Below are 23184 nucleotides of genomic sequence, written 5' to 3' on the forward strand. Positions count from 1 at the left end.
AGCTGGAGGCAGAATGGTGTTGGAGTTTGCTGCCTGCATTTGGATGGTTTGGCAAAACAGAAGTGCGTGGAGGAGAGACAGAGGGAGGGAGAGAGAAAAAAGAGGAGAGAGAGCGGGAAGGAGAGCCGGGGAACCCAGGCCAGGGCTATATAGTATGCACTGCGTGCTCCTGCAACTTTTATGCTCCAAATGTTTCAAAATAAAACCAGAGGGGCCGGGCGCGGTGGCTCACACTTGTAATCCCAGCACTTTGGGAGGCCGAGATGAGCGGATCACGAGGTCAGGAGATCAAGACCATCCTGGATAACTGGATAACATGGTGAAACCCCGTCTGTACTAAAAATACAAAAAAATTAGCCGGGCGTGGTGGCAGGCGCCTGTAGTCCCAGCTACTGGGGAGGCTGAGGCAGCAGAATTGTGTGAACTCGGGAGGCGGAGCTTGCAGTGTGCTGAGATGGCATCACTGCACTCTCCAGCCCTGGGCAACAGAGCAAGACTCCGTCTAAAAAAAAAAAAAAGAAAAACCAGAGGGTGAGGAAAATAGTCATGTGGCCAGGCCCAGCGTGCAGGCTCCACCTCCCCAGTATGCGTCTCCCTCCCGGCCAACTGCCAGCGCCACTGCTGAAAGACTCAGGCCCAGGTGCACCCTTGTTATTCCCCCAACTCCACTTAAGGGGGCACCAAAAATGCTCCCCCCATCCCGGCCCTGCTGCTCCACAGCCACCCCTTACTGCCGGGTAAGGCTTCCCAGGCAACAGCAGGAGGGGCCCGATGGTGCCACACTGAGTACAGGACAGAGGCGCCCCACAGTGACCCTGCCCTCTGACCCACCCCGGCCTCCTCTTCCTCACTCCCACTTCTTGAGGTTGCACCCGAAACGTCCTGCCCTGAAATCCTCAGGTGTCCTTAACATCTGACAAGAACAGATAGCCAAGAGTGCTTGGGAATAGGCCTGGAGCAGTGGCTCATACCTTTAATCCCAGCACTTTGGGAGGCCGAGGCGGGTGGACCACCTGAGGTCAGGAGTTCAAGACCAGCCTGGCCAACATGGTGAAACCCCATCTCTACTAAATATATAAAAATTAGCTGGGCATGGTGGCGGGTGCCTGTAATCCCAGCTACTCAAGAGGCTGAGTCAAGAGAATCGCTTGAACCCAGGAGGTGGTGGTTGCAGTGAGACCAGATCGTGCCACTGCACTCCAGCCTGTGTGACAAGAGTGAAACTCCACCTCAAAACAAACAAACAAACAAAACCCTAACATTGCCTTGAGCCCAGAGGCAGTTTTCCAAGAATGAGAACTCATGGGAAGCTTCATGGGAAGCTTCTCGCTGACTTGGGAGCTCAAGTAGGGTGGCTGTGCTTCCTTCATCTCCCCACCAGCAGGGGTGGCACCCAGGGGGCCAGGGCAGGAACTCAGGTTCCCTCAGCCCACAAACCCCCTGGAAAGAACATGACAGGCAGGCCGCATGTGCTTTTGTCAGGTTCCTCCCTGAACCCACCCATGAGCTGCAGGCCCACCTGTCCCTCAGCAGAATCCTGGAGCTACCATTCTCAGCAAGCCTGAGCTGCCATAGTGCTGGGGAGCTGTCAGTCTGGGAAGCTTCACAGAGGAAGCGAGACTTGGGTCAGGGAGGGCAGTGACTAAGGGGCACTTTGGAAAGGCCTGGTAAGGGCTGGGGTGGGAAGATCCAGGGGTGGTGGCATCAGAACTGAGCCTCAAAGGACCCAGAAGCCTGGAATGTTTAAAACCTGCCCATTATGGGGTCTAGCGAACAGCTTCTTTTATTCTTGTTTGAAAGTATTTTTCTGCTTACAAAAGTAACTTATACTTGATTTAAAAAAAACAAAAAAAGAAAGAAAGAAATTATACAATGCTGAAAGCAAAGATTCACCGATTGGGCCCCAGAAGCCCTGCAGACAGAGAAGAGCCTATAGCTGGGTTGGTGGCCTGGGAGGATGCGCCTGTTGTCAAGGTTACAGGGACTTGCGGGGCGCCACAGAGCAGGGGGCAGAGTTCTCCCCGGCAGGCTCAGGAGGCCCTGCTGCTAATCCACTGTCTTCTGTTCTGTCTGCACCTGCAAGAGAAGAGGGTGGATCAGGCTGGTGTCAGTGGAGAAGGGAGGGCTCAGCTTGGCTGTTGGGGGCCTACTAGGCCTCACTCTCACCCCAACCAGCCGATGTTCCAGGGCCAGAAGCCTTTGCCTGACTGAGAAGTGACTGCCACTCAAGGACGCTGCTCCCAAGGCCACCAGCCCAGGGCCACAAAAGCTGCTAAAGTCATTTCCAGGAAACTTGAGGCCAAGTTTGTGCTGAGCACTGGGAAGCTGCAGCCATCACCTCTGCTGGACCTGGGGTGGGGATGGAAGGACGGAGGAGTTGGCAGGTGGGGGTGGTCGATGCCCGAGGGTGACTGCCTGCGGGGCCCCTGGCGCCTGATGGAGCCCTGCTCTGCCTTTCACCTGGTGAAGATGGCTGCCCTCCAATTCTCACAAAGGCACCATGGCCCCAGGCCTAGATGGATCCCAGCAGTGAGAAGGAGTCTCAAAGGGGCTGGGAGGACCTTGAGATGGTCTCATTCCACAGAGCTCAGGTGAAACAGACCCTGAGCCAGACTCCAACCCCCTCTGCCCTCTGCAAGGACCTCCTGGTGGCGTCAGGGTGGCGACTTCACTCCTCTGAGCCCTGCCTCCCACAGGCCATGGGGACTGCACCCTCTGCCCAAGGCTGGCAGGAGAAGCCAGGGGGACACACGGAGGCTTTCAGAGCAGGACTGGATGGTGGGGGCTTCGCAGTGAGAGCCAGGCACTCCCGCGGGCTCTGGGAGGACGGGGTCCCTCTGAGTCCCGGAGCACTGCTCGCACCAGGCCTGAGACTCCAGCAGAGGAATGGAGGTCAAGGGGTCCATTAGGTTCCTTGAAAGCTCCAAGCCTGTGGCTGCAGAAACCACCATCTCGGGCATTCTCGGGTCTCAGCCCTGGAGAGGCTGTGGGGCTGTGACCCTCTGTGACCTCAGGCCACTCACCCCTCAATTTCCATCAGTGAGGCAGGGTCCCTGCACTGCCAGCAAACTGAAGGAACCCTAAGAGCACCCCATTTTCTTACAATGGGCTGCCAGGCTGAGTACCCTGGCTGACCCCAGGGGCCACCTGTTCAGAGGTCACAAGCCAAGGCCACCTGCTACGACTTTTCTTCTTCTTAGGGCATGGCAGAGCCCACTCCCAGTCGGGAATAAACCCCAACTCATCTTCTTCCCACCCACTGGGCAGCCCCCTGCCCCATCTCTCCAGAACTTCCAGTTCAAAAGGTGTACCCAGCCCATTTCCTCTGCTGCCTAGGGCCCTGCCCCCACCGCTGCCTGCCGTGGTAGAGCCCAGAGGCAGGACCTGTGGTCCTGAGGACCTGCTGTGGGGCCAAGAGGGGACCTGTCCTCCTGCAGGGGACAGCAGGGCAGGGCCTGGGCCACCTCAGAGAGAGCTGGGTGCAGGGAAAGGGGCAGCCCTGCTCTCATCCCATCTCTGCTACCATGCCCCACCTGGCTATGTCCCCCACGTCTAGCTGAAAGGTCTAGTACACAGCAGGGGCAGAGCCAAGGGCCCTGGGGAGTGGGAGCGGGGGCTGAAGACGCTCAGTGCCTCCGTCCATCCCATCACTCCCACAGTAAAGCACAGGGAATGAACCTGCCCCATCACCTCCAGCCAGCCCGCAGCAGGTAGGGCCACACCCCCAGCCCCACTCCCCCATGGGACCTGTGAGCCCCGAGCTGTATCTCCCTGGAGGTTTGGTGGGGGGGTGATTGCTTGCGCAGAGGTAGGGAGGGCAGGGGCAGTCCTGGAGAGCCAGGCTGAGGTCACTGCCTTGGTCTGCTGGGGGTCTCATCCTGCGTGCCTCAAGTCTCCAGAGCCCAGCCTGCACACAGCTGCTGTTCAGTGGATGTTACTAAGTGACTGAACGGTGAGCGAGACAAAAGGAGCTTTCTAGAACATATGGAAAGGTGACCCATCAAGCCCCTGGCCTTAGAGACCCTCATTGAGCAGCTGTGAGCCAAGACCTTGAAGCTGACGGCAGCTGCCTGTGGGCCCCACCGAACCCTCAGACGCTCCCTTGTGAAGGGGCCAGTGGGCAGCGCATTCCAGAGTGGGGAACAGACGCAGAGAGGCAAGGCTGCTCAGAGGCAGGGTTGGAGGTCAGGGGATGCCCAGGCCTATGCCCTAACCCCTGTGCCACTGCTCTCCACACGTGGTCAAAGTCAGGGAACGAGGACCCGCACGACAGGGAGAAGGGCCTGATGGAGCCAGCGCGGCTGTGGGGCCACCCTGGGAGGTGCCGAGCTGTCCTGGGGGGCCGCTGTGGAGCCTCACCTGGGTCCTGCCTGCTCCGTTTCTGCTCAGGCTCCTGAGGGGCTGCCTCAATGGCCCGCTGGGCCTCGGGGTGGGTCTGGAGGAGGGCCTTGGCAAGGGTAGCAGGGCCGGGCACCCCCAGGGACATGACACAGTGCACGCCCTTGCGCTTGGCCCCCGCCACCTTGGTGCTGTCTTTGGAGGCTGTGAGCAGGACCAGTTTGGAGAACTTTCTGGGCTTCCTGGGGGCTGCCGGGACAACTTCTGTGCCTGGCTTGGGGGATGGCTCCTGGCCGGCCTTCACACTCTCACCCTCCTGCTCGCTGGGCTCGGGCAGGGGCATCCCGGGACCCGGGGCCTGTCCCTTAGGCCACACTCAGCCCCCAGCAGGTGGATTTCTCCTACTCCCAGGCAAGGAACCTGGAGTCCAGTGATTCCGTCCTAAGGAAGGAAGCAAAATCCCATCAGTGGAGGAAGCCCTTGGGGGACTCTAGACGTGGATCTGGGAGGGAGGTGGGGCAGATGGGGCTGCCTCACTGCTCCCTGGGGCCAAGGCTGGCGGGGGGCCTGATGGAACTAGGCTTCTGCTCTGCCAGTTCCTCTCCTGGCAGCCTTGGGTACATCACCCCCATCCAACCCCACTTTCCCCAACAGGAAAATGTGCACAATAAACACCCTCCACAAGGGGCCATCAGAGTGACTAATGGACTAAGAGCTCAGCCACTACCAATGGGCCTCTCACGTGCTGAGCACGGACGAAGGTTTCCACCCTGTGGACTGTTTCCAGTCCCCCCTCCCACCCCTGTTATGACAGCAGGCTGTTCTTATGGACCCAGTCACAGTTGAGGACACTGAGACATGCCAGCGTGATCCACACAGCCACGGAATGGCAGAGCTGGAGTGGACACAGAGCCCATGACCACACAGCATCTGGTGTACTTTGTCCATGTTAACAGATATCGGTGTCCCTGGGCATCAAGCATCAGGGCTAAACACTTTGGGGACATTAGCTCAGTTTGTGTGGTCACAAGGAGCATGGGCCAGGCACTTGCCAGCACTTTGCAGACCACAGCACTGCAGCTGGCCCTGGCAGGTGGGACAACCAGATCCAGCCGCATCCCTGTCTGGAGGCCCGCAGGCTCCTCCGCCCGCTGGTTCTCACACCAACCTTGCGTCTGAGCTGGTGCTGGCGTTGCCCTGGCTGGGTGGGGACAGCGATGTGGAGATGTCGTGGATCCCACGGTCACTGAGGGCTCCTCGGCTTCTGGCCTGGAGAAGCAGAAAGGATGGGTTATAACCCTGTAGGGGCAAATGCCGGGCTCTGGCTGGCCTGGAGACCCGGTCCTGAGGTGCTGCAGCACTAGTGTGGAGTGCCCTTTCTGTCTTTTGGCGGGGGCGACTGGGTGGTGGGCAGACGATGGGGTCTTTCCCAGCTTACAGTTTTAGCCTAGACACAAGACTGCAGCCTGGGCAGCCACCTAGCCCCTGTCCAGGACTCAGGCAGGACAAGGCCCAGAGATGCCCACTTTTCCCTCGGGGCCGATCCCCTAACCTGGGCTTGAGGTTCTCATGGTTTCCTTGGACCCCTCCCAATGCGTCTGGCCTGAGGGGTCCATGCCCCGCACTCTGGTGTTTTTTCTAAGACCCTGTTGTCCATGAGAGGGGCCCAAGGATGCAGGGCTGGAGTAGGGGGTTGGGGGCCTTGTCCTGAGAGCTCCCCTCTGTAGTCCTCTGACCACTAAACAAACGCAGATTTGAAGCCCTCACCCCACGGGCACCTTCTCGAGGGGGTGGGCACTCGAAAAAATGCGCCAGGCGGCGAGTCACATGACTGCAGAGTACCGCAGGGATCGGGGTCGCGTTATCCTTCCGCCTCCGGACAAGCCAACCCCTGTTCCTCCCGTGCGGCCCTTCCGGCTCTGCTCATCTGCCTCACAGGGCGATGTGGGGATGCCGGGGACCTGGGAAGCCCTGGGAACTTGCGGTGGCGAAGACCCCGCCGGCCACTCTGGGGTGGAAAAGGGTTACGGGAGGCCCAACCACATAGCGCCCTACTTCACACGCTGATTGGCTCCGGCGCACGTCCCTCTGGCGGCCGATCTCCCCACGCCTACCACACTCCACAGCACGAATGGGCGGTCCGGGCAGGAATAAATGCCAGGTTCCCTGGACCCACGTCCCAGTCCACCCAGGGTCCTCTAGCGCCTCCCGCCGTGTCGGTTCTGCCACCGCAGCGCTCCCAGACTCCAAAAAAGATGCAGCCTCTTGCATACCCAGCGTGCAAATTCATGCAAGATACAGCAGTTGGTCCCCACAAGGCTGGCAGGGACCCAGACCTAGCAGCCTCCTCCAGGCCGGCGGCCATTCCCCGAGACCTCCACACTGACTCTGACCCCCAGACTGCCATTGCTTTCAATGACAAAACCGCAATAATTTTCGCCAACCTAATATTTGGCACCTGAGGCAACTCCTTGCCATTCCATAGTCCCAGCCCTGCAGCCAGGCCAACTCTGAGCTGTAGAAAAGGGCCCCAAAGGGGCCAGGCGCGGTGGCTCACGCCTGTAATCTCAGCAACTTGGGAGGCCGAGACGGGCGGATCACAAGGTCAGGAGATCGAGACCATCCTGGCTAACATGGTGAAACCCCATCTCTACTAAAAATGCAAAAAATTAGCCCAGCGTGGTGGTGGGCACCTGTAATCCCAGCTACTCGGGAGGCTGAGGCAGGAGAATGGCGTGAACCCGGGAGGCGGAGCTTGCAGTGAGCCGAGATCGCGCCACTGCATTCCAGCCTGGGCGACACAGCGAGACTCCGTCTCAAAAAAAAAAAAAAAAAAAGAAGAAAAGAAAAGAAAAGGGCCCCAAAGTGACGTTAGCCCCATCTCAAATTCAAACCCCATAGTAAAGGAACAAGACAGACCTAAACTATTGACTAATTCTCCAAAGCGAAAAGTCAGGAAAATAAAAAAAATCTCGTTAAGCTGTAACAAGAAGGGAATCCTGAAATACGTAAATTGGGCTCTTTCATATTGTGAAATATATATTTGGTCTTTGACCCTCTCTCCCAGTATATAATTCCTAAAATTCCTGGAATCTCCAAAATGATGTCTTTTTGTATGCTTAGGCACTGAATGACTGATGGCTGGCAGGGCTGCTTCAGTGGGGCTGGTCACCAGAAAGACCAAGGCAGGGTTAGACGGTTGGGACTTTCAGCCCCAACTCCAAACTCCAGGAAGGGGAGAGGGCCTGAAGGTTAAGTTGATCACCAATGGCCTATGGTTCAATCAGTCATGCCTATGTAATGAAGCCTCCATAAAAACCCAAAAGGAGAGGGTTCTGAGAGCTTCCAGGAATACATGGAGTCCTTGGAGGGGTGTGTGGGAGTTGGGAGTGGGGTAGGAATGGAAACTGAGCCCCTCCCACACGTGCTGCTGCATTTATATATGTGTGTGTGTGTGTATATATATATATAAATAAAATATATGTGTATATATAAATAAAATATATGTATATATGTGACATATAATATATAATATATGGTATATATACATATTATATACATTATATATTATATATGTCATATATAATATATACATTATATATTATATATGTCATATATAATATATACATTATATATTATATATGCATATATGACATACATAATATATACATTATATATTATATATGTATATATGACATACATAATATATACATTATATATTATATATTAAAATATATATATTTTTTAGTTATTTTATTTTATTTGAGACGAAGTCTTGCTCTGTCGCCCAGGCTGGAGTGCAGTGGCGCAATCTTGGCTCACTGCAAGCTCCGCCACCCGGGTTCACGCCATTCTCCTGCCTCAGCCTCTGCAAGTAGCTGGGACTACAGGCGCCTGCCACCACGCCCAGCTAATTTTTTGTATTTTTGGTAGATACGGGGTTTCACCATGGTCTCGATCTCCTGACCTCGTGATCCGCCCGCCTTGGCCTCCCAAAGTGCTGGGATTACAAGCGTGAGCCACCGCGCCCGGCCTAGTTATTTTATTTTTTGAGACAGAATCTCGCTCTGTCGCCAGGCTGGAGCGCAGTGACACGATCTCGGATCACTGCAACCTCCACCTCCTGGGTTCAAGTGATCCTCCTGCCTCAGGCTCCCACATAGCTGGGACTACAGGCATGCGCCACGCCCGCCTAATTTTTATATTTTTAGTAGAGACGGGGTTTCACCACGTTGGCCAGGATAGTCTCAATCTGTTGACCTCATGATCCACCCTCCTCAGCCTCCCAAAGTGCTGAGATTACAGGCATGAGCCACTATGCCCGGCTGCATTTATATTTTCATCTGTGTCCTTTATAATAAAATGGTAAATGTAAATAAGTTATTATTATTATTTTTTTTTTTTGAGATGGAGTCTCGCTGTCTCCCAGGCTGGAGTGCAGTGGTGTGATCTTGGCTCACTGCAACTTCTGCCTCCTGGGTTCAAGATATTCTCCTGTCTCAGCCTCACAAGTAGCTGGGATTACTGGTGCGCACCACCATGCCCAGCTAATTTTTTGTATTTTTAGTAGACATGGGGTTTCACCATGTTGGCCAAGCTGGTCTCGAACTCCTGACCTCAGGTGATCCACCCGCCTCAGCCTCCCAAAGTGCTGGGATTACAGGCATGAGCTACCACACCTGGCCTGTAAATAGTTTGTTTTTTTGAGATGGAGTCTCACTCTTGTCACCCAGGCTGGAGTGCAATGTCACAATCTCAACTCACTGCAACCTCCACCTCCCAGATTCAAGCAATTCTCCTGCCTCAGCCTCCCGAGTAGCTGGGATTACAAGTGCCGGACACTACGCCCAGCTAATCTTTGTATTTTCAGTTGAGACGGGGTTTCACCATGTTGGCCAGGCTGGTCTCAAACTCCCAACCTCAAGTGATCCACCCGCCTCAGCCTCCCAAAGTGCTGGGATTATAGGCATGAGCCACCGTGCCTGGCATTGTTTCCTTGAGTTCTTTGGGCCGCTCTAGCAAATGATTTAACCCAAGGAAGGGGTCATAGCAACCTGAGGTTGCAGCTGGCTGGTCAGAAGCATGAGCAAGGCGGGAAGATCACTTAAGCCCAGGAGTTCGACACCAGCCTGTGCAACATAGCAAGACCTCATCACTATAAAAAATAAATAAATTAATTAAATAAAATAAAAAAGAGAAAGAGAGAACCCTGCCACTCTGGTCCTCCTGCCTGCACCTGGCACAGAAGTGACCTGCCCAGAGCCACGTACTTGGTCCTTGACCTGGGACCTGAGTCACGAAAAAAGTCCTATTATGTCAACCCTGACCTCTATTACTGCCACCCAACAACCTCCCTTCCCAGTGTCCCCATCACTCCACTCTGTCCCTGGAGAGATGGACGCCTGGTCCAGAGCCAATAACCTTGGGCAGCAGATGCTTGAAGTCAGAAATGCCAGTTACCAAGAAAACTGATCCTCAGAGCTGAGGTCCTGCCTTGGAAGCCAGTGGTCGGAATTATAACCCTGATAATAAAATAAATATCCATGAGTCCAAGCTGACATAAATAACTGAATAAATAAATGTTGGAGAAGGGACAAATCTTCCTTAAGAGGAATTCTAAACGGTATGTGCAGACACTTCCCCCTCCAGGAAGTGGAGCTTAAGCCCCCTCCCTTGATTGTTGGCTGGGCTTAGTGCCTCATTTCCAAAGATGACAATCTGGGCTGGGCCAGGTGGCTCACGTTTGTAATTCCAGAACTCTGGGGGGTTGAGATGGGTGGATTACTTGAGGTCAAGAGTTCAAGATCAGCCTGGCTAACATGGCAAAACTCCGTCTCCAGTAAAAACATAAAAATTAGTCAGGCATGGCTGGGCACGGTGGCTCATGCCTGTAATCCCAGCACTTTGGGAGGCCAAGGTGGGTGGATCACAAGGTCAGGAGTTCGAGACAACCTGGCCAACGTGGTGAAACCTCGTCTCTACTAAAAATACAAAAAAAAAATTAGCCAGGCATGGTGGCAGGTGCCTGTAATCCCAGCTACTCGGGAGGCTGAGGCATGAGAATCGCTTGAAATCAGAAGGTGGAGGTTGCAGTGAGCCAAGATCACGCCAGTGCACTCCAGCCTGGGCAACAAGAGCAAAACACTGTCTCAAAAAAAAAAAAAAAAAATTAGTCAAGCATGGTGCTGCATACCTAGTAATCCCAGCTACTCAGGAGGCAGATACAGAAGAACTGCTTTAACCTGGGAGGCAGAGGTTGCAGTGAGCGAAGATCTCACCACTGCACTCCAGCCTGGGCAACAGAGCAAGACTCCAACTCAAAAAAAAAACAAAAAACAACAACAACAAAACAAACAAAACACACACACACACACACACACACACACGCACACAAAAATGAATGTGGGATCAGATCCTAGATTACACCCCCGAACACAAAAAGGCATTAGTGAAAACACTGATGAAATCCAAATAAAGTCTATAGGTTAGTTTTCTTTTTTTTTTTTTGAGAGACAGGGTCTTGGTATATTGCTTGGAGTGCAGTGATACAACCATGGCTCACTGTAACCTCACACTCATGGGCTCAAAGTGATCCTCCCACCTCAGCTTCCCAAGTAGCTGGGACTACAGGCATGCACCACCACGCCTGGCTAATTATCGTATTTTTAATAGAGACAGGGTTTCACCAGGTTGGCCAGACTGGTCTCGAACTCCTGACCTCAAGTGATTTCCTTGCCTTGGCCTCCCAAAGTTCTGGATTACAGGTGTGGGCCACCGTGCCTAGTTCTCTAGTTTGTACCAACAATAATTTATTATATGAGATGTTAACATGAGGGGAAGCTGGGGGTGGGGAGGATCTATGGGGACTCTGTACTGCCTCTGAGACTTTTCTATAAAGCTAAAATAATTCCAAAATAAAAAGTTTTTTTTTTAAAGGTAAGTAGCTAGCTGCATTAATATGACCCGAAACATTAACTATTTTATCACAGAAAACCCAGCGTAAGCACCTTTGCTCTTTTTCAGGTTTTTGTTTTTTTTTAACATAGTCTTTTCTAGTGCTTTCTCTTTAAAAGTAAAGGTTGGCTGGGCGCAGTGGCTCACGCCTGTAATCCCAGCACTTTGGGAGGCTGAGGCGGGCAGATCACAGGGTCAGGAGATGGAGACCATCCTGGCTAACACGGTGAAACTCCGTCTTTACTAAAAATACAAAAAATTAGCTGGGCGTGGTGGCAGGCGCCTGTAGTCCCAGCTACTCGGGAGGCTGAGGCAGGAGAATGGCGTGAACCCCGGACGGGGAGCTTGCAGTGAGCTGAGATCGGGCCACTGCATTCCAAGCTGTGTGACAGAGTGAGACTCCGTCTCAAAAAAAAAAAAAAGTAAAGGTTAGGACAGATTGAAAAATGACTGTATACACGTGTATACATACACACACACAAACAACAACAACAACAAACACCAAAGTTTGAGCAAAATGGCCCTGACAAAGGTTGCCTGGTAGGAACTGTGTTTTATGAATCATTTTCATGTGTTCTGGAAAAACACAAGTGATATTCTTCTGAATATCAAATTTCAGTTAATCATAGTCTTTAATACCTCATTTTCAAAAAGGACAAATATTTCTTTTCTACAATTAGTCCCATGCACACCTCCTAAGTAGTGCAATAGTAAATTTGCTTCAATGACTTTTTAACTTAAAAAGTTAATGCTGCTCTTAAAAACCGTATTTGCTCTAGCTCATGAAGCAGCAGAGAATTAGTTCCACAGAATCTCAAAGAAGTGAAGGTTATGAAGATCTCCTCGTACTCTCCATTTGGAGGACAAGGTAGCCAAGAAGAAGCTAGTCCTGGGACTTCCTCCAGGATAAGAGGCTTAGCTGGTCAAGCTGGTCAGCCCACAAGACTGGAGCACCTACTGGGCTTCAGGTTCCCCAAGAAGATCATGACATTGTTGTAAGAAATTAAAGAAGCCCTAAACAAATCGAAAGACATCCCATGTTCATGGATTGGAAGACTTGATATTGTTAAGATGACAATACTTCTGACATTGATCTATACATTCTTAATTCCAGCTGGCTTTTTTTTTTTTTTTTTTTTGGAGAAACTGACAAGCTGGTCCTAAAATTCATATGAAAATTCAGGGAACCCAGAATAGCAAAAACAATCTCAAAAAAAAAAAAAAAAAAAAAAAACTTGCAGGACTGACACATCTCTATTTCAAAATATATTATCACAAAGCTACAGTAATCAATACAATGTGGTACTGGCATAAAGACCGACACAGGCTGGGCGCAGTGGCTCATGCCTGTAATCCCAGCGCTTTGGGAGGCCAAGGTGGGTGGATTGACTGAACTCAGGGAGTTCGAGACCAGCCTGGGCAACACGGTGAAACCCCGCCTCTAATAAAAATACAAAAAATTAGCCAAGTGTGGCAGCATGCAGCTATAGTCTCAGCTACTTGGGAGGCTGAGGCAGGAGAATTGCTAGAACCCAGGAGGCAGAGGTTGCAGTGAGCTGAGATCGTGCCACTACACTCCAGCCTGGGCAACAGAGCAAGACTCCACCTCTTAAAAAAAAAAAACAAAAAAAAAAACACAGACACAGAGACCAACAGAATAGAACTGAGAGTCCAGAAATACACTCTTACATATACGGTGAACTGATTTTCAGCAAAGGTGACAAGACAGTTCTGTGGAGGGAAAATAGTCTTAACAACAAATGTTGGGCCAGGCGTGGTGGCTCATGCTTGTAATTCCAGTACTTTGGGAGGGTGCTGTAGGAGGATCGCTTGAGCCCAGGAGTTCCAGACCAGCCTAGGCAACATAGTGAGATCCCATCTCTACAAAAAATAATCTTAGCCAGGGTGGTGGGGCACATATGTAGTTCCAGCAACTTGGGAGGCTGAGGTGGGAGGGCTGCTTGAGCCTGGGAGGTCAAGGCTGCAGTAAGCTGTGATTGTGCTGCTGTACTCCAGCCTGGGTGACAGAGCAAGACTCTGTCTCAAAAAAACAAACAAACAAAATAATAATAATAAAAACAAACATTAAATGCTAGGACCACTGAATATCCAAAACAAAAGAATGAAGTTGTATGCTTTCCTCACAGTATATACAAAAATTAACTCTAAATAAATTATATGGCTAGGTATGTTGGCTCATGCCTATAATCCTAGCACTTTGGGAGGCTGAGGCGGACGGATCTCTTCAGCTCAGGAGTTCAAGTCTAGCCTGGGCAACATGGCGAGATCTCATCTCTACTAAAAATACAAAAAACAAACAAACCAAAAAAGCTGGGCATGGTGGTGTGCACCTGTGGTCCCAGCTACTTGGGAAACTGAAGTGAAAGGATTGCTTAAGCCAGTGGGGCAGAGGTTGCAGTGAGCCGAGACTGCACCACTGCACTCCAGCTTGGGTGACAGAGTGAGATCCTGTCTCAAAACAACAACGAAAAAACAAAAAATTACAGTTTATTATATGAGCTACAGTAATAAAACTTTTTTTAAAAGAAAAACTAAATTCTCATAACCTTAGATTAGGCAAAACTTTCTTCAGTATAATGAAAGGCACAAACAACCAATGAAGAAATAAACTGGACTTCAACAAAATTTAAGAGTTTTGTGTTTTAGCCATAAAACTTTTGAAGTTAAGAGATAACCCATAGAATGGGAAAAAATGTTTGCAAATCATATATCTGATAAGGGACTTGTATCTGGAATTTATGAAGAACTCTTACAACTCAGTAATAAACAAGCAAACAAACAAACAATTTAAAAATGGGTAGCCGGGCATGGTGGTTCACACCTGTAATCCCAGCACTTTGGGAGGCTGAGGCAGGTGGATCACCTGAGGTCGGGAGTTTGAGACCAGCCTGACCAACATGGAAAAACCCTGTCTCTACTGAAAATACAAAATTAGCCGGGCATGGTGGCACATGGCTGTAATCCCAGCTACTCTGGAGGCTGAGACAGGAGAATTGCTTGAACCCAGGAGGCAGAGGTTGCAGTAAGCTGAGATTGAGCCATTGCACTCCAGCCTGGACAACAAGAGCAAAATCCACCTCAAAAAAAACAAAAGGGCAAAGGGGCAGGGCGTGGTGGCTCATGCCTGTAATCCCAGCACATAGGGAGGCTGAGGCAGGAGGATCACCTGAGGTCAGGAGTTCGAGATCAGCCTAGACAACATAGTGAAATCCTGTCTCTACTAAAAATACAAAAATTAGCTGGGCATGGTGGCACATGCCTGTAATCCCAGCTACTCAGGAGGCTGCACGGCATGAGAATTGCTTAAACCTGGGAGGTGGAGGTTTCAGTGAGCTGAGATGGCGCCACTGCACTGCACTGCAGCCTGGGCAACAAAGTGATACTCCGTCTCAAATAATAATAATAATAACAATAATAATAATAATAATAATAATAATAATAATAACGAGCAAAGGCTCCAAATAGGCTTTTCTCTAAAGCCTATTAACATCCCCTGATAAATTTGTATATCTATTGTATTGTATATTTGTATATCTAAAGATATACAAATGGCTAACATATGAGAAGATGTTGAACATCATTAGTCACCAGGGAAATGCAAATCAAAACCACAATGAGATACCACTTCACACCACTAGGATGGACATAATAAAACAAACAAAAAAACACACAATAGCAAGTGTTGGTGAGGATGAGGAGAAACTGGAACCCTCATACACTGCTGAGGGTGCACTGTTCATGAAAGCCAAAACGTGGAAACAGCCCAAATATCCATCAAAGGATGAATGAATAAGTCCAATGTGGTGCATGTATAAAATGGAATATTATTTGGCAGTAAAAAAAACGACGCTACATGAATGAACCTTGAAGAAATTATGCTCGGTAAAAGAAGCCAGACCCAAAAGACCACGTATTATATGATTCCATTTACATGAAATTACTAAGAGTCTAGAGAATCTACAGAGTAGGAAAATCTATGGAGACAGAACGTAGATTTGTGGTTATCTCCGGGTTGGGGTGGGGAAGGGGAGAATGAGGAGTGACTACTAGTGGGTATGTGCTTTCTGGGGTGATGAAAATGTCCTAAAAGGAATTTTCATGTGGGCTGCACAACTTTGTGATCACACTAAAGCCACTGAACTGTATACTTTTTTATTTTTGAGATGGAATCTCGCTGTGTCGCCCAGGCTGGAGTGCAGTGGCGCAATCTCGGCTCACTGCAAGCTCCGCCTCCCGGGTTCACACCATTCTCCTGCCTCAGCCTCCTGAGTAGCTGGGACTACAGGTGCCCGCCACCATGCCTGGCTAATTTTTTGTATTTTTAGTAGAGACGGAGTTTCACCGTGTTAGCCAGGATGGTCTTGATCTCCTAACCTCGTGATCCGCCCGCCTTGGCCTCCCAAAGTACTGGGATAACAGGCCTGAGCCATCGCGCCCTGCCGAACTGTACACTTTAAAGGGGTAAATTGCACGGTATGTGAATTATCTCAATGAAGTTGTTAAATATTCAGAAAAAGGTAAATTGAGTCTATGAACACATGAACAGCAGTCCCCCAACGTCACTATCCCTAAGAATCACCCGGAGTTCTTTTTTTTTTTAGACGTAGTTTTGCTCTTGTCGCCGAGGCTGGAGAGCAATGGTGCGACCTTGGGTCACTGCAAACTCTGCCTCCTGGGTTCAGGCCATGCTCCTGTCTCAGCCTCCTAAGCAGCTGGGATTACAAGCATACACCACCACACCCGGCTAATTTTGTATTTTTGGTAGAGATGGGGTTTCTCCATGTTGGTCAGACTGGTCTCGAACTCCCGACCTCAGGTGATCCACCCTCCTCGGCCCCCCAAAGTGCTGAGATTACAGGCATAAGCCACCGCGCCCGGCCCCGGCTAATTTTTTGTATTTTTTTTTTTTTTAGTAGAGACGGGGTTTCACCGTGTTAGTCAGAATGGTCTCTATCTCCTGACCTCGTGATCTGCCCGCCTCGGCCTCCCAAAGTGCTGGGATTACAGGCGTGAGCCACCGCGCCCACCCTGTGTTGCTTTAAGCCACCTTATTTGTTAGGACAGCAACAGGAAACTAATACAAGGTTCAATCCCTTACTGACGAGGTTCGGAAGACAGGACCCCTGCCTGGTGCCTCATGGTGGACCCACAGAATCATCTTCATACGCACGGGAGAGAAACATCATTAATGTCCACCAGCACCGGCACCCTCAGCTGCGAGGAGAAATCCCTTACCCTCCCGGCAGGTTTCATCCGCGTAACGCAAACAGTGGTGAATTTATCAGGGGATGTTAATAGCTGATAGGCAAGAGTGAAGTCACTGCAAAAGTTCCCAGGCGATACGGACAGCTGCTCCCCAGTGATTACTGCTCCACGCAGTCCACAGCGGGGCTGTCATTGACCCCGACAGGATGACGGGACACTAAGGTGTGCAGTACACGTCCTTACATGGAGATTTAAAAAACCCGCAGTGACTCCTGCCCTAAGGAGGCCAAGAACTGCTACTCTAAGGTGTGCAGCGCGGAGCTTCCCCACGATGGGAATTTCAGTCATGGCAGCTCCTTCCCCTAATCACCAGGGCTCAGAATCTTTATTTCGCTCCTTTACCCAATGCAATTGGCATCAAACGCGGGCTGGGCTGGGCTGCGCCCAAATGGTCCCAGCTCCCCGGCTCTCTCCTCTCCCAAGAATACCCACACCCTGAGGCCCCGAGTGTCTTCCCCGCCCGAGTATCTCACGCCTCCAACTCGCTGCTGTCCCTGCAGGGACTTCCCGAGCTGCAAACCGTGGGACGGCGCCGGCGGGGGTTGGGGGGTGCCAGGAAGGCAGCACTGGGCGCAGCGGACACCGCCAGGGGCCGGCGGGCGAGTGCGGAGCTCCTTCGTGTGGGGGTGTTGAAGCTTTGGACAGGGGACTGGAGGGGGTGGGGAAGGAGGGGCGAGAGGCAAGGAGGGAATCGCAGGAGACCCCACAGGAGGCGGCCTGAGCGCCGGGACGCGGACCCCTCCTCAGCACCCACAGCCCTCGGGACCCCCGGGAGAGCCGGGCCGGGGACGCGTCCATGCCGAGGACGCAGGACCCTCCCCGCCCGCCGGGGCCCGTCCTCACCGATGGCAGCGGTGCCCTCCCTCTCCGGCGACAGCGCTGCGGCGGGTCCCTCAGCCTCCGCGCCAAGGGCCCCCGCCTCAGCTCGCGCCGTTACCTCAAGCCGGGGTCACAGCGCGAGCATGCGCAGCAAGGCCGCGGGTGCTCTGTCTTCTGGCGGGGGCCGCTCCTCCTGGTCTTGCCCGTGCGGCGTAGAGCTGGCGTTCGGCCAATCGGAGGGCGGAGGCGGGGCCAAAATTCAGTAAGGGGGCAGGGACACCGGGGATTGGGTGTCGCCGGCAGGGGCGGAGCTTCGGGGAACCTGCGGCCTGGATCCGGGTCCCCGGCGAGGTTCTCCCAGCACCAGTGGGTTGGGCTTCACTGCGACCCCCGGGCTTCCTCACGGATTTGACTCCGGCTCTCTGCGGGGAAAACTGGAGCATTTGTTTAAGGGTTCTGCTCTCCCCCGTCGCGATACCGAGCGTGCGGAGGGAAGGTATTTAGGCTCATGGAAGCCACTGCCTTGCTTTCAGCTCTGCATCCTTCACGACGCAGCAGCCTCATCCGCGCCATTGGTCCAGTCCTCGTCTATTAGTTTAGCCCCTGCCCATTGGTCCAGCCCTCGCCCATTAGTCCCGCCCTCGCGCTGTAGTTCAGCCCCTGTGCATTCATCCTTTCTCGTTATTGGTCCAGCCCTAGCCCGTTGGGCCCACCCGTGCCCACGGGCCCCGCCCTCTCCGTGCCCAACCACGTTCACCCGGCCCAAGGGGTGCCCGGGACACTCGCCATTCTCCAGCCACCCACTGCAATGGGACTAGGCTGGCTCCGGGCACAGGGAGCTGCGGGGCCCTGGGCGCTGCTTTCCTGGGACACTTGGCTGCAGCGTCCAGAGCGGCCCCGGCACAGCCCCCTAGGCTCACCGCGGCTCTCCCAGCCCCGCGGGGTCGCCCCCACTCCGCCCGCCACCTTGGTCCCCCCAAGTCTGGCTCCGCGCCCCGCCCCCCTCGCTCTAAAGCGTCCGCTGAATGTGCCACCGCCCGAGGGCTCCAGGGTCTAGGTCAAGGTCCTCTGGGGCCTCCCGCACCTTCCGCCTTCTCACGTCCGAGTGCCAGCGTCGCTGCACGCCCTTCCTCTGCCCTGCCCCTCGCGGCCCTGGCTCTGCAGGTCTCTGAATCCCACCCTGGACTCCGCTACCAAGGCTCCCGCTGCCCCCATCCCACTATCCTATCTCCCCAGGCATTGTCTGGTGTCATTCAAGGCCTTTGTACTTTTTTTTTTTTTTTTTTTTAGAAACGAGAATTGCGCTCTGTCGCTCAGGCTGGAGTGCAGTGGCGTGATCCCGGCTCACTGCAACCTCTGCCTCCCGGGTTCAAGCAATTCTCATGCCTCAGTCTACTGAGTAGCTGGGATTACAGGCGCCCGCCACCACGCCCGGCTAATTTTTGTAATTTTAGTAGAGACGGGTTTCGCCATGTTGGCCAGGCTGGTATCGAACTTCTGACCTCAGGTGATCCACCCGCCTCGGCTTCCTAAAGTGCTGGGATTACAGGCGTGAGCCACCGCGCCCAGCCACCTTTGCGCATTTATTTGCTGTTATCTATTAATCATTCACAGATTAATGGTTATTTTTAACTTGATGTTATAAATATCTTTGTATATGAATCTCTGATATCAAATTTTTTTTTTTTTTTTTTTTGAGATGGAGTCTTGCTCTGTCGCCCAGGCTGGAGTCCAGTGGCGTGATCTCTGCTTATTGCAACCTCCGCCTCCCGGGTTCAAGCGATTTTCCCACCTCAGCCTCCCGAGTAGCTGAGATTACAGGCACCGGTAATCATGCTTAATTTTTATATTTTTGCAGAGATGGGATTTCACCATGTTGGCCACGCTGGTATCAAACTCCTTACCTCAGGTGATCTGCCCACCTCGGCCTTCAAAAGTGCTTGGATTAGAGATGTGAGCCACCTTGCCTGGCGAGATGTTAAAGATTTTTTTTTTTTTTTTTTTTGAGACAGAGTCTCACTCTGTTGTTAAGACTGGAGTGCAGTGGCACGATCTCAGCTCACTGCAACCTCTGCCTCCTGGGTTCAAGTGGTTCTCCTGCCTCAGCCTCCCGAGTAGCTGGGATTACAGGCGCCTGCCACCACACCCGGCTAATTTTTTTGTATTTTTAGTAGAGACGGGATTTCACGATCTTGGCCGGGCTGGTCTTGAACTCCTGACCTCGTGATCCACCTGCCTCAGCCTCCCAAAGTGCTGGGATTACAGGTGTGAGCCACCGCACCCAGCCTAAGATTTCTTGAAAGTCTTAAAAGAGGTCAAAGGAGGCAAATATTTTTAAAACTTTTTTAAACATGTAGCCAAATTGTCCCCAAGGAAGTGCACAAGCTTGGGGTTACATGCTTGGGTTCAAGTCCCTGCTGTGTCGATTGCCAGCTGTGTGAATGAGCAATTACATCCCCTCTCTGTGTCTCAGTGTCTTTACCTGGTAAATGGGGGTGCTAAGGCACCCACCTCCTACAGCCATTGTGAGAATTCACAGAGTATTGTCATGTGGGCTGATAAGAGTCTTGGTGGTTTTTTGTTTGCTTTGTTTTTGTTTGAAACAGAGTTTCACTCTTGTTGCCCAGGCTGGAGTGCAGTGGTGTGATCTCGGCTCACTGCAACCTCTCCCTCCCGGGTTCAAGCAATTCTACTGCCTCAGTCTCCCAAGTAGCTGGGATTACAGGTGCCTGCCACTAAGCCTAGCTAACTTTTTTTGTATTTTTAGTAGAGATGGGGTTTCATTATGTTGTCCAGGCTGGTCTTGAACACCTGACCTTGTGATCCACCCACCTCAGCCTCCCAAAGTGTTGGGATTACAGGCATGAGCCACCATGCCCAGTGAGTCTTGGTTTTAAAATTTATATTCCTTAGTCCAGCAATTCTCAAACTTTTTGGTCTCAGAACCCCTTATGACACAGGATTTTTCAGTGCTGCTTACCCAGCCAGAGACCTCCATGGCCAGCAGCACCCCTGCTCAGGCCTCCCCTGGCCTGGACTCGGTGCAAGAGACACCCGACCCATTCCGCCGTTTGTGTCATGTTACAGCTCTTTCAATCCCGCTGCCCCCCTCGGGTCCTTAGCTTCAGGGCTGGCCCAGCCCACTGCTATTTCCTCTTGCCTGGGCAGGTTCTGGGGGTGGGTGGAGGACTACAGTGTTACAGCCTTTTCCTACCAGTGGTAGGCCCTCTGGAGTTCTTGTCCCACATCCAAGAAGAATGAGGTTATGCTGACAGCCAGTGGGTGAGCAGGGTGAAGAGTTTTATTGAGCGAACAAACAGCTCTCGGTGGAGAAGGGACCCTCTCAAAGTTGGGTAGTTCCCCCCGCCATGGTGTGTAGACCCCAAGTGTGGCTGAGTCCAGGGTTTTTATTGGCTCAGAATGGGGGAGTGAATGCTGATTGGTTTCTGAATATGCAAAAAGGCTTAAAAGGCACTCAAAATTGGGCATGACAGTGTAAAAAACCAGTTAGGGAAGGGTAGGTGTATGTAAAATAGGTGAAGGATGGGGATCAGTCAGAGGAAAGTGGGCCACAGGGGAAGAGAGGTTCTCAGTATGTTCCGTGAATTTATCAGAGACTTGTAGCTTGGTTTTCAGGCTTTACAACGTCTTTGGTTTGAAGGCTGGTTTCACCAGGGGTGGGATCTGTCTCTGTCTGCCTGGGGATTTGTCTGCCTCCTGCCACCATCATTTACACTGTTAGTTATTGAGGAGCTCAGAGAGATTTTAGTTATGTGGGTTACATCTATCAATATTTACTATATAGAAATTTAGGCTGGGCACAGTGGCTCACGCCTGTAATCCCAGCAGTTTGGGAGGCTGAAGCAGGCAGATCATGAGGTCAGGAGTTTGAGACTAGCCTGGCCAACATGGTGAAACCCCATCTCTACTAAAAATCCCAGCTACTCCAGAGGCTGAGGCAGAATTGCTTAAACCAGAGCTGCGGGTGGTGGTGGGAGGTTGCAGTAAGCCAAGATCGTGCTACTGCACTTCAGCCTGGGCGACAGAGCAAGACTCCGTCTTGGGAAAAAAAAACTTAAACTGATAAATTTAAAAACAGATTTATTAAAAATAGCAGTAATTAACCCACTGCATAACTATATCTTCAAACCAAAGGAGTCAGTGAGTGGCAGTGTTTACACTTTTAAAAATCACTTTAGTGGCTGGGCGCGGTGGCTCACGCCTGTAATCCAAGCACTTTAGGAGGCCAAGGCAGATGGATCACCTGAGGTCAGGAGTTTGAGACCAGCCTGGCCACCATGGTGAAACCCTGTCTCTATCAAAAATACAAAAATTAGCTGGACGTGGCGGCATGCACCTGTAATCCTAGCTACCCGGAAAGCTGAGGCATGAGAACTGCTTGAGCCCAGGAGGCAGAGGTTGCAGTGAGCCGAGATCGCGCCACTGCATTCCAGCCTAGGTAACAGAGCAAGACTCCATCTCAAATAAATAAATAATAAAAATCACTGGCCCGGCGCAGTGGCTCACACCTGTAATCCCAGCACTTTGGGAGGCTGAGGTGGGCAGATCACGAGGTCAGGAGTTCAAGACCAGCCTGGCCGACACGGTGAAACCCCATCTCTACTAAAAATACAAAAATTAGCTGGCCTTAATGGCTCTAGTCTGTAATCCTGGCTACTCACGTGGCTGAGGCAGGAGAATCGCTTGAACACGGAGGGCAGAGGTTGCAGTGAGCTGAGATTGTACCACTGCACTCCAGCCTGGGGGACAGGACAAGACTCTGTCTCAAAAAAAAAAAAATCACTTTAGTGTCTGGCTTAAGAGACTATAGCTGCATTGTCACAGCTGCCTCTGCATTCAATCTTCTGTGATGTGTTGTTTGCATTGAAGTACACAAAGAAAATCCAGCCCACACAGATAAATATTTGGAAAAGGGAGGAATATTTTAATAGCCTTTTCAGATAATTGTGGATATTCTTCCTTGCTACTACATCAAAACTCATGTGGTGGTTCTTAAAGGTTAGTTGCAGTGTGGAATCTGAAGTGGCATCAGTACAATTTTTGTATTCGATTACATTAGAATCCATTGGTCAGCCAGGCGAGGTGGCTTACGCCTGTAATCCCAGTACTTTAGGAGGTTGAGGAGGGTGGATTTCTTGAGTTCAGGAGTTTGAGACCAGCCTGGACAACATGGCGAAAACCCATCTCTACAAAATATTTAAAAATTAGTTGGGTGTGGTCGGATACAGTGTCTCACACCTGTAATCCCAGCACTTGGGAGGCTGAGGCGGGTGGATCACAAGGTCAGGAGTTCGAGACCAGCCTGACCAACATGGTGAAACCCCGTTTCTACTAAAAATACAAAAATTAGCCAGTCGTGGTGGCACATGCCTGTAATCCCAGCTACTCAGGAGGCTGAGGCATGAGAATCACTTGAACCTGGAAGGCAGAGTTTGCAGTGAGCCAAGATCATGCCATTGCATTCCAGCCTGGGCCACAGAACGAGACTCCATCTCAAAAAAAAAAAAAAAAATTACCTGTGGTGATGCATGCCTGTAGTCCCAGCTACTTAGGAGGCTAAGGTGGGAGGATCCCTTGAGCACAGGAGTTTGAGGCAGCAGTGAGCCGAGATTGCGCCCTGCACTCCAGCCTGGGTGACAAAGTGAGACCCTGTCTCAAAATAATAATCCACTGGTCTTTTAGCACTTTGGAGGGATCTTGTACCCATGTGTGGTCTCATAACACCATGCATTGGCTTTTTAGAAAATATTGGTTCATTGAATAATG

General features: G+C 51.6%; 1 protein-coding gene across 6 annotated transcripts; it reads right to left on the bottom strand.

The window, feature by feature from the left end:
- Positions 1–1740: 1740 nt before the first annotated feature.
- FLYWCH2 (FLYWCH family member 2) lies at positions 1741–17961 on the bottom strand. Of its 6 annotated transcripts, none has more exons than XM_032145362.2 (4): positions 17516–17961; positions 5507–5607; positions 4360–4779; positions 1741–2076 (listed from the first exon to the last, which is right to left on the bottom strand). In XM_032145362.2, the coding sequence occupies exons 3-4, from the start codon at positions 4679–4681 to the stop codon at positions 1976–1978; spliced, it is 423 nt and encodes a 140-aa protein (XP_032001253.1). In that variant the 5' UTR covers positions 4682–4779; positions 5507–5607; positions 17516–17961; the 3' UTR covers positions 1741–1975. The 6 variants fall into 6 exon arrangements, 5 of the variants coding, with proteins under 5 accessions (XP_032001253.1, XP_032001251.1, XP_032001255.1 ...); XM_032145360.2 differs by having other exon boundaries at positions 17422–17961; XM_032145364.2 differs by lacking the exon at positions 17516–17961 and adding an exon at positions 6394–6485.
- Between the last annotated feature and the right edge of the window lie 5223 nt (positions 17962–23184).

This window comes from Hylobates moloch, unplaced genomic scaffold (genome assembly GCF_009828535.3).
Source record: "Hylobates moloch isolate HMO894 unplaced genomic scaffold, HMol_V3 SCAFFOLD_23, whole genome shotgun sequence".
Taxonomy (NCBI): Eukaryota; Metazoa; Chordata; class Mammalia; order Primates; family Hylobatidae; genus Hylobates; species Hylobates moloch.

Excerpts from the sequence above, each read along its gene's own strand:
- FLYWCH2 (XM_032145362.2), bottom strand. The coding sequence starts at position 4,681 with ATGCCCCTGCCCGAGCCCAGCGAGCAGGAGGGTGAGAGTGTGAAGGCC. Across the intron at positions 2,077-4,359 it reads ACGGAGCAGGCAGGACCCAG|GTGCAGACAGAACAGAAGAC; the intron begins GTGAGGCTCCAC and ends CTTCTCTTGCAG.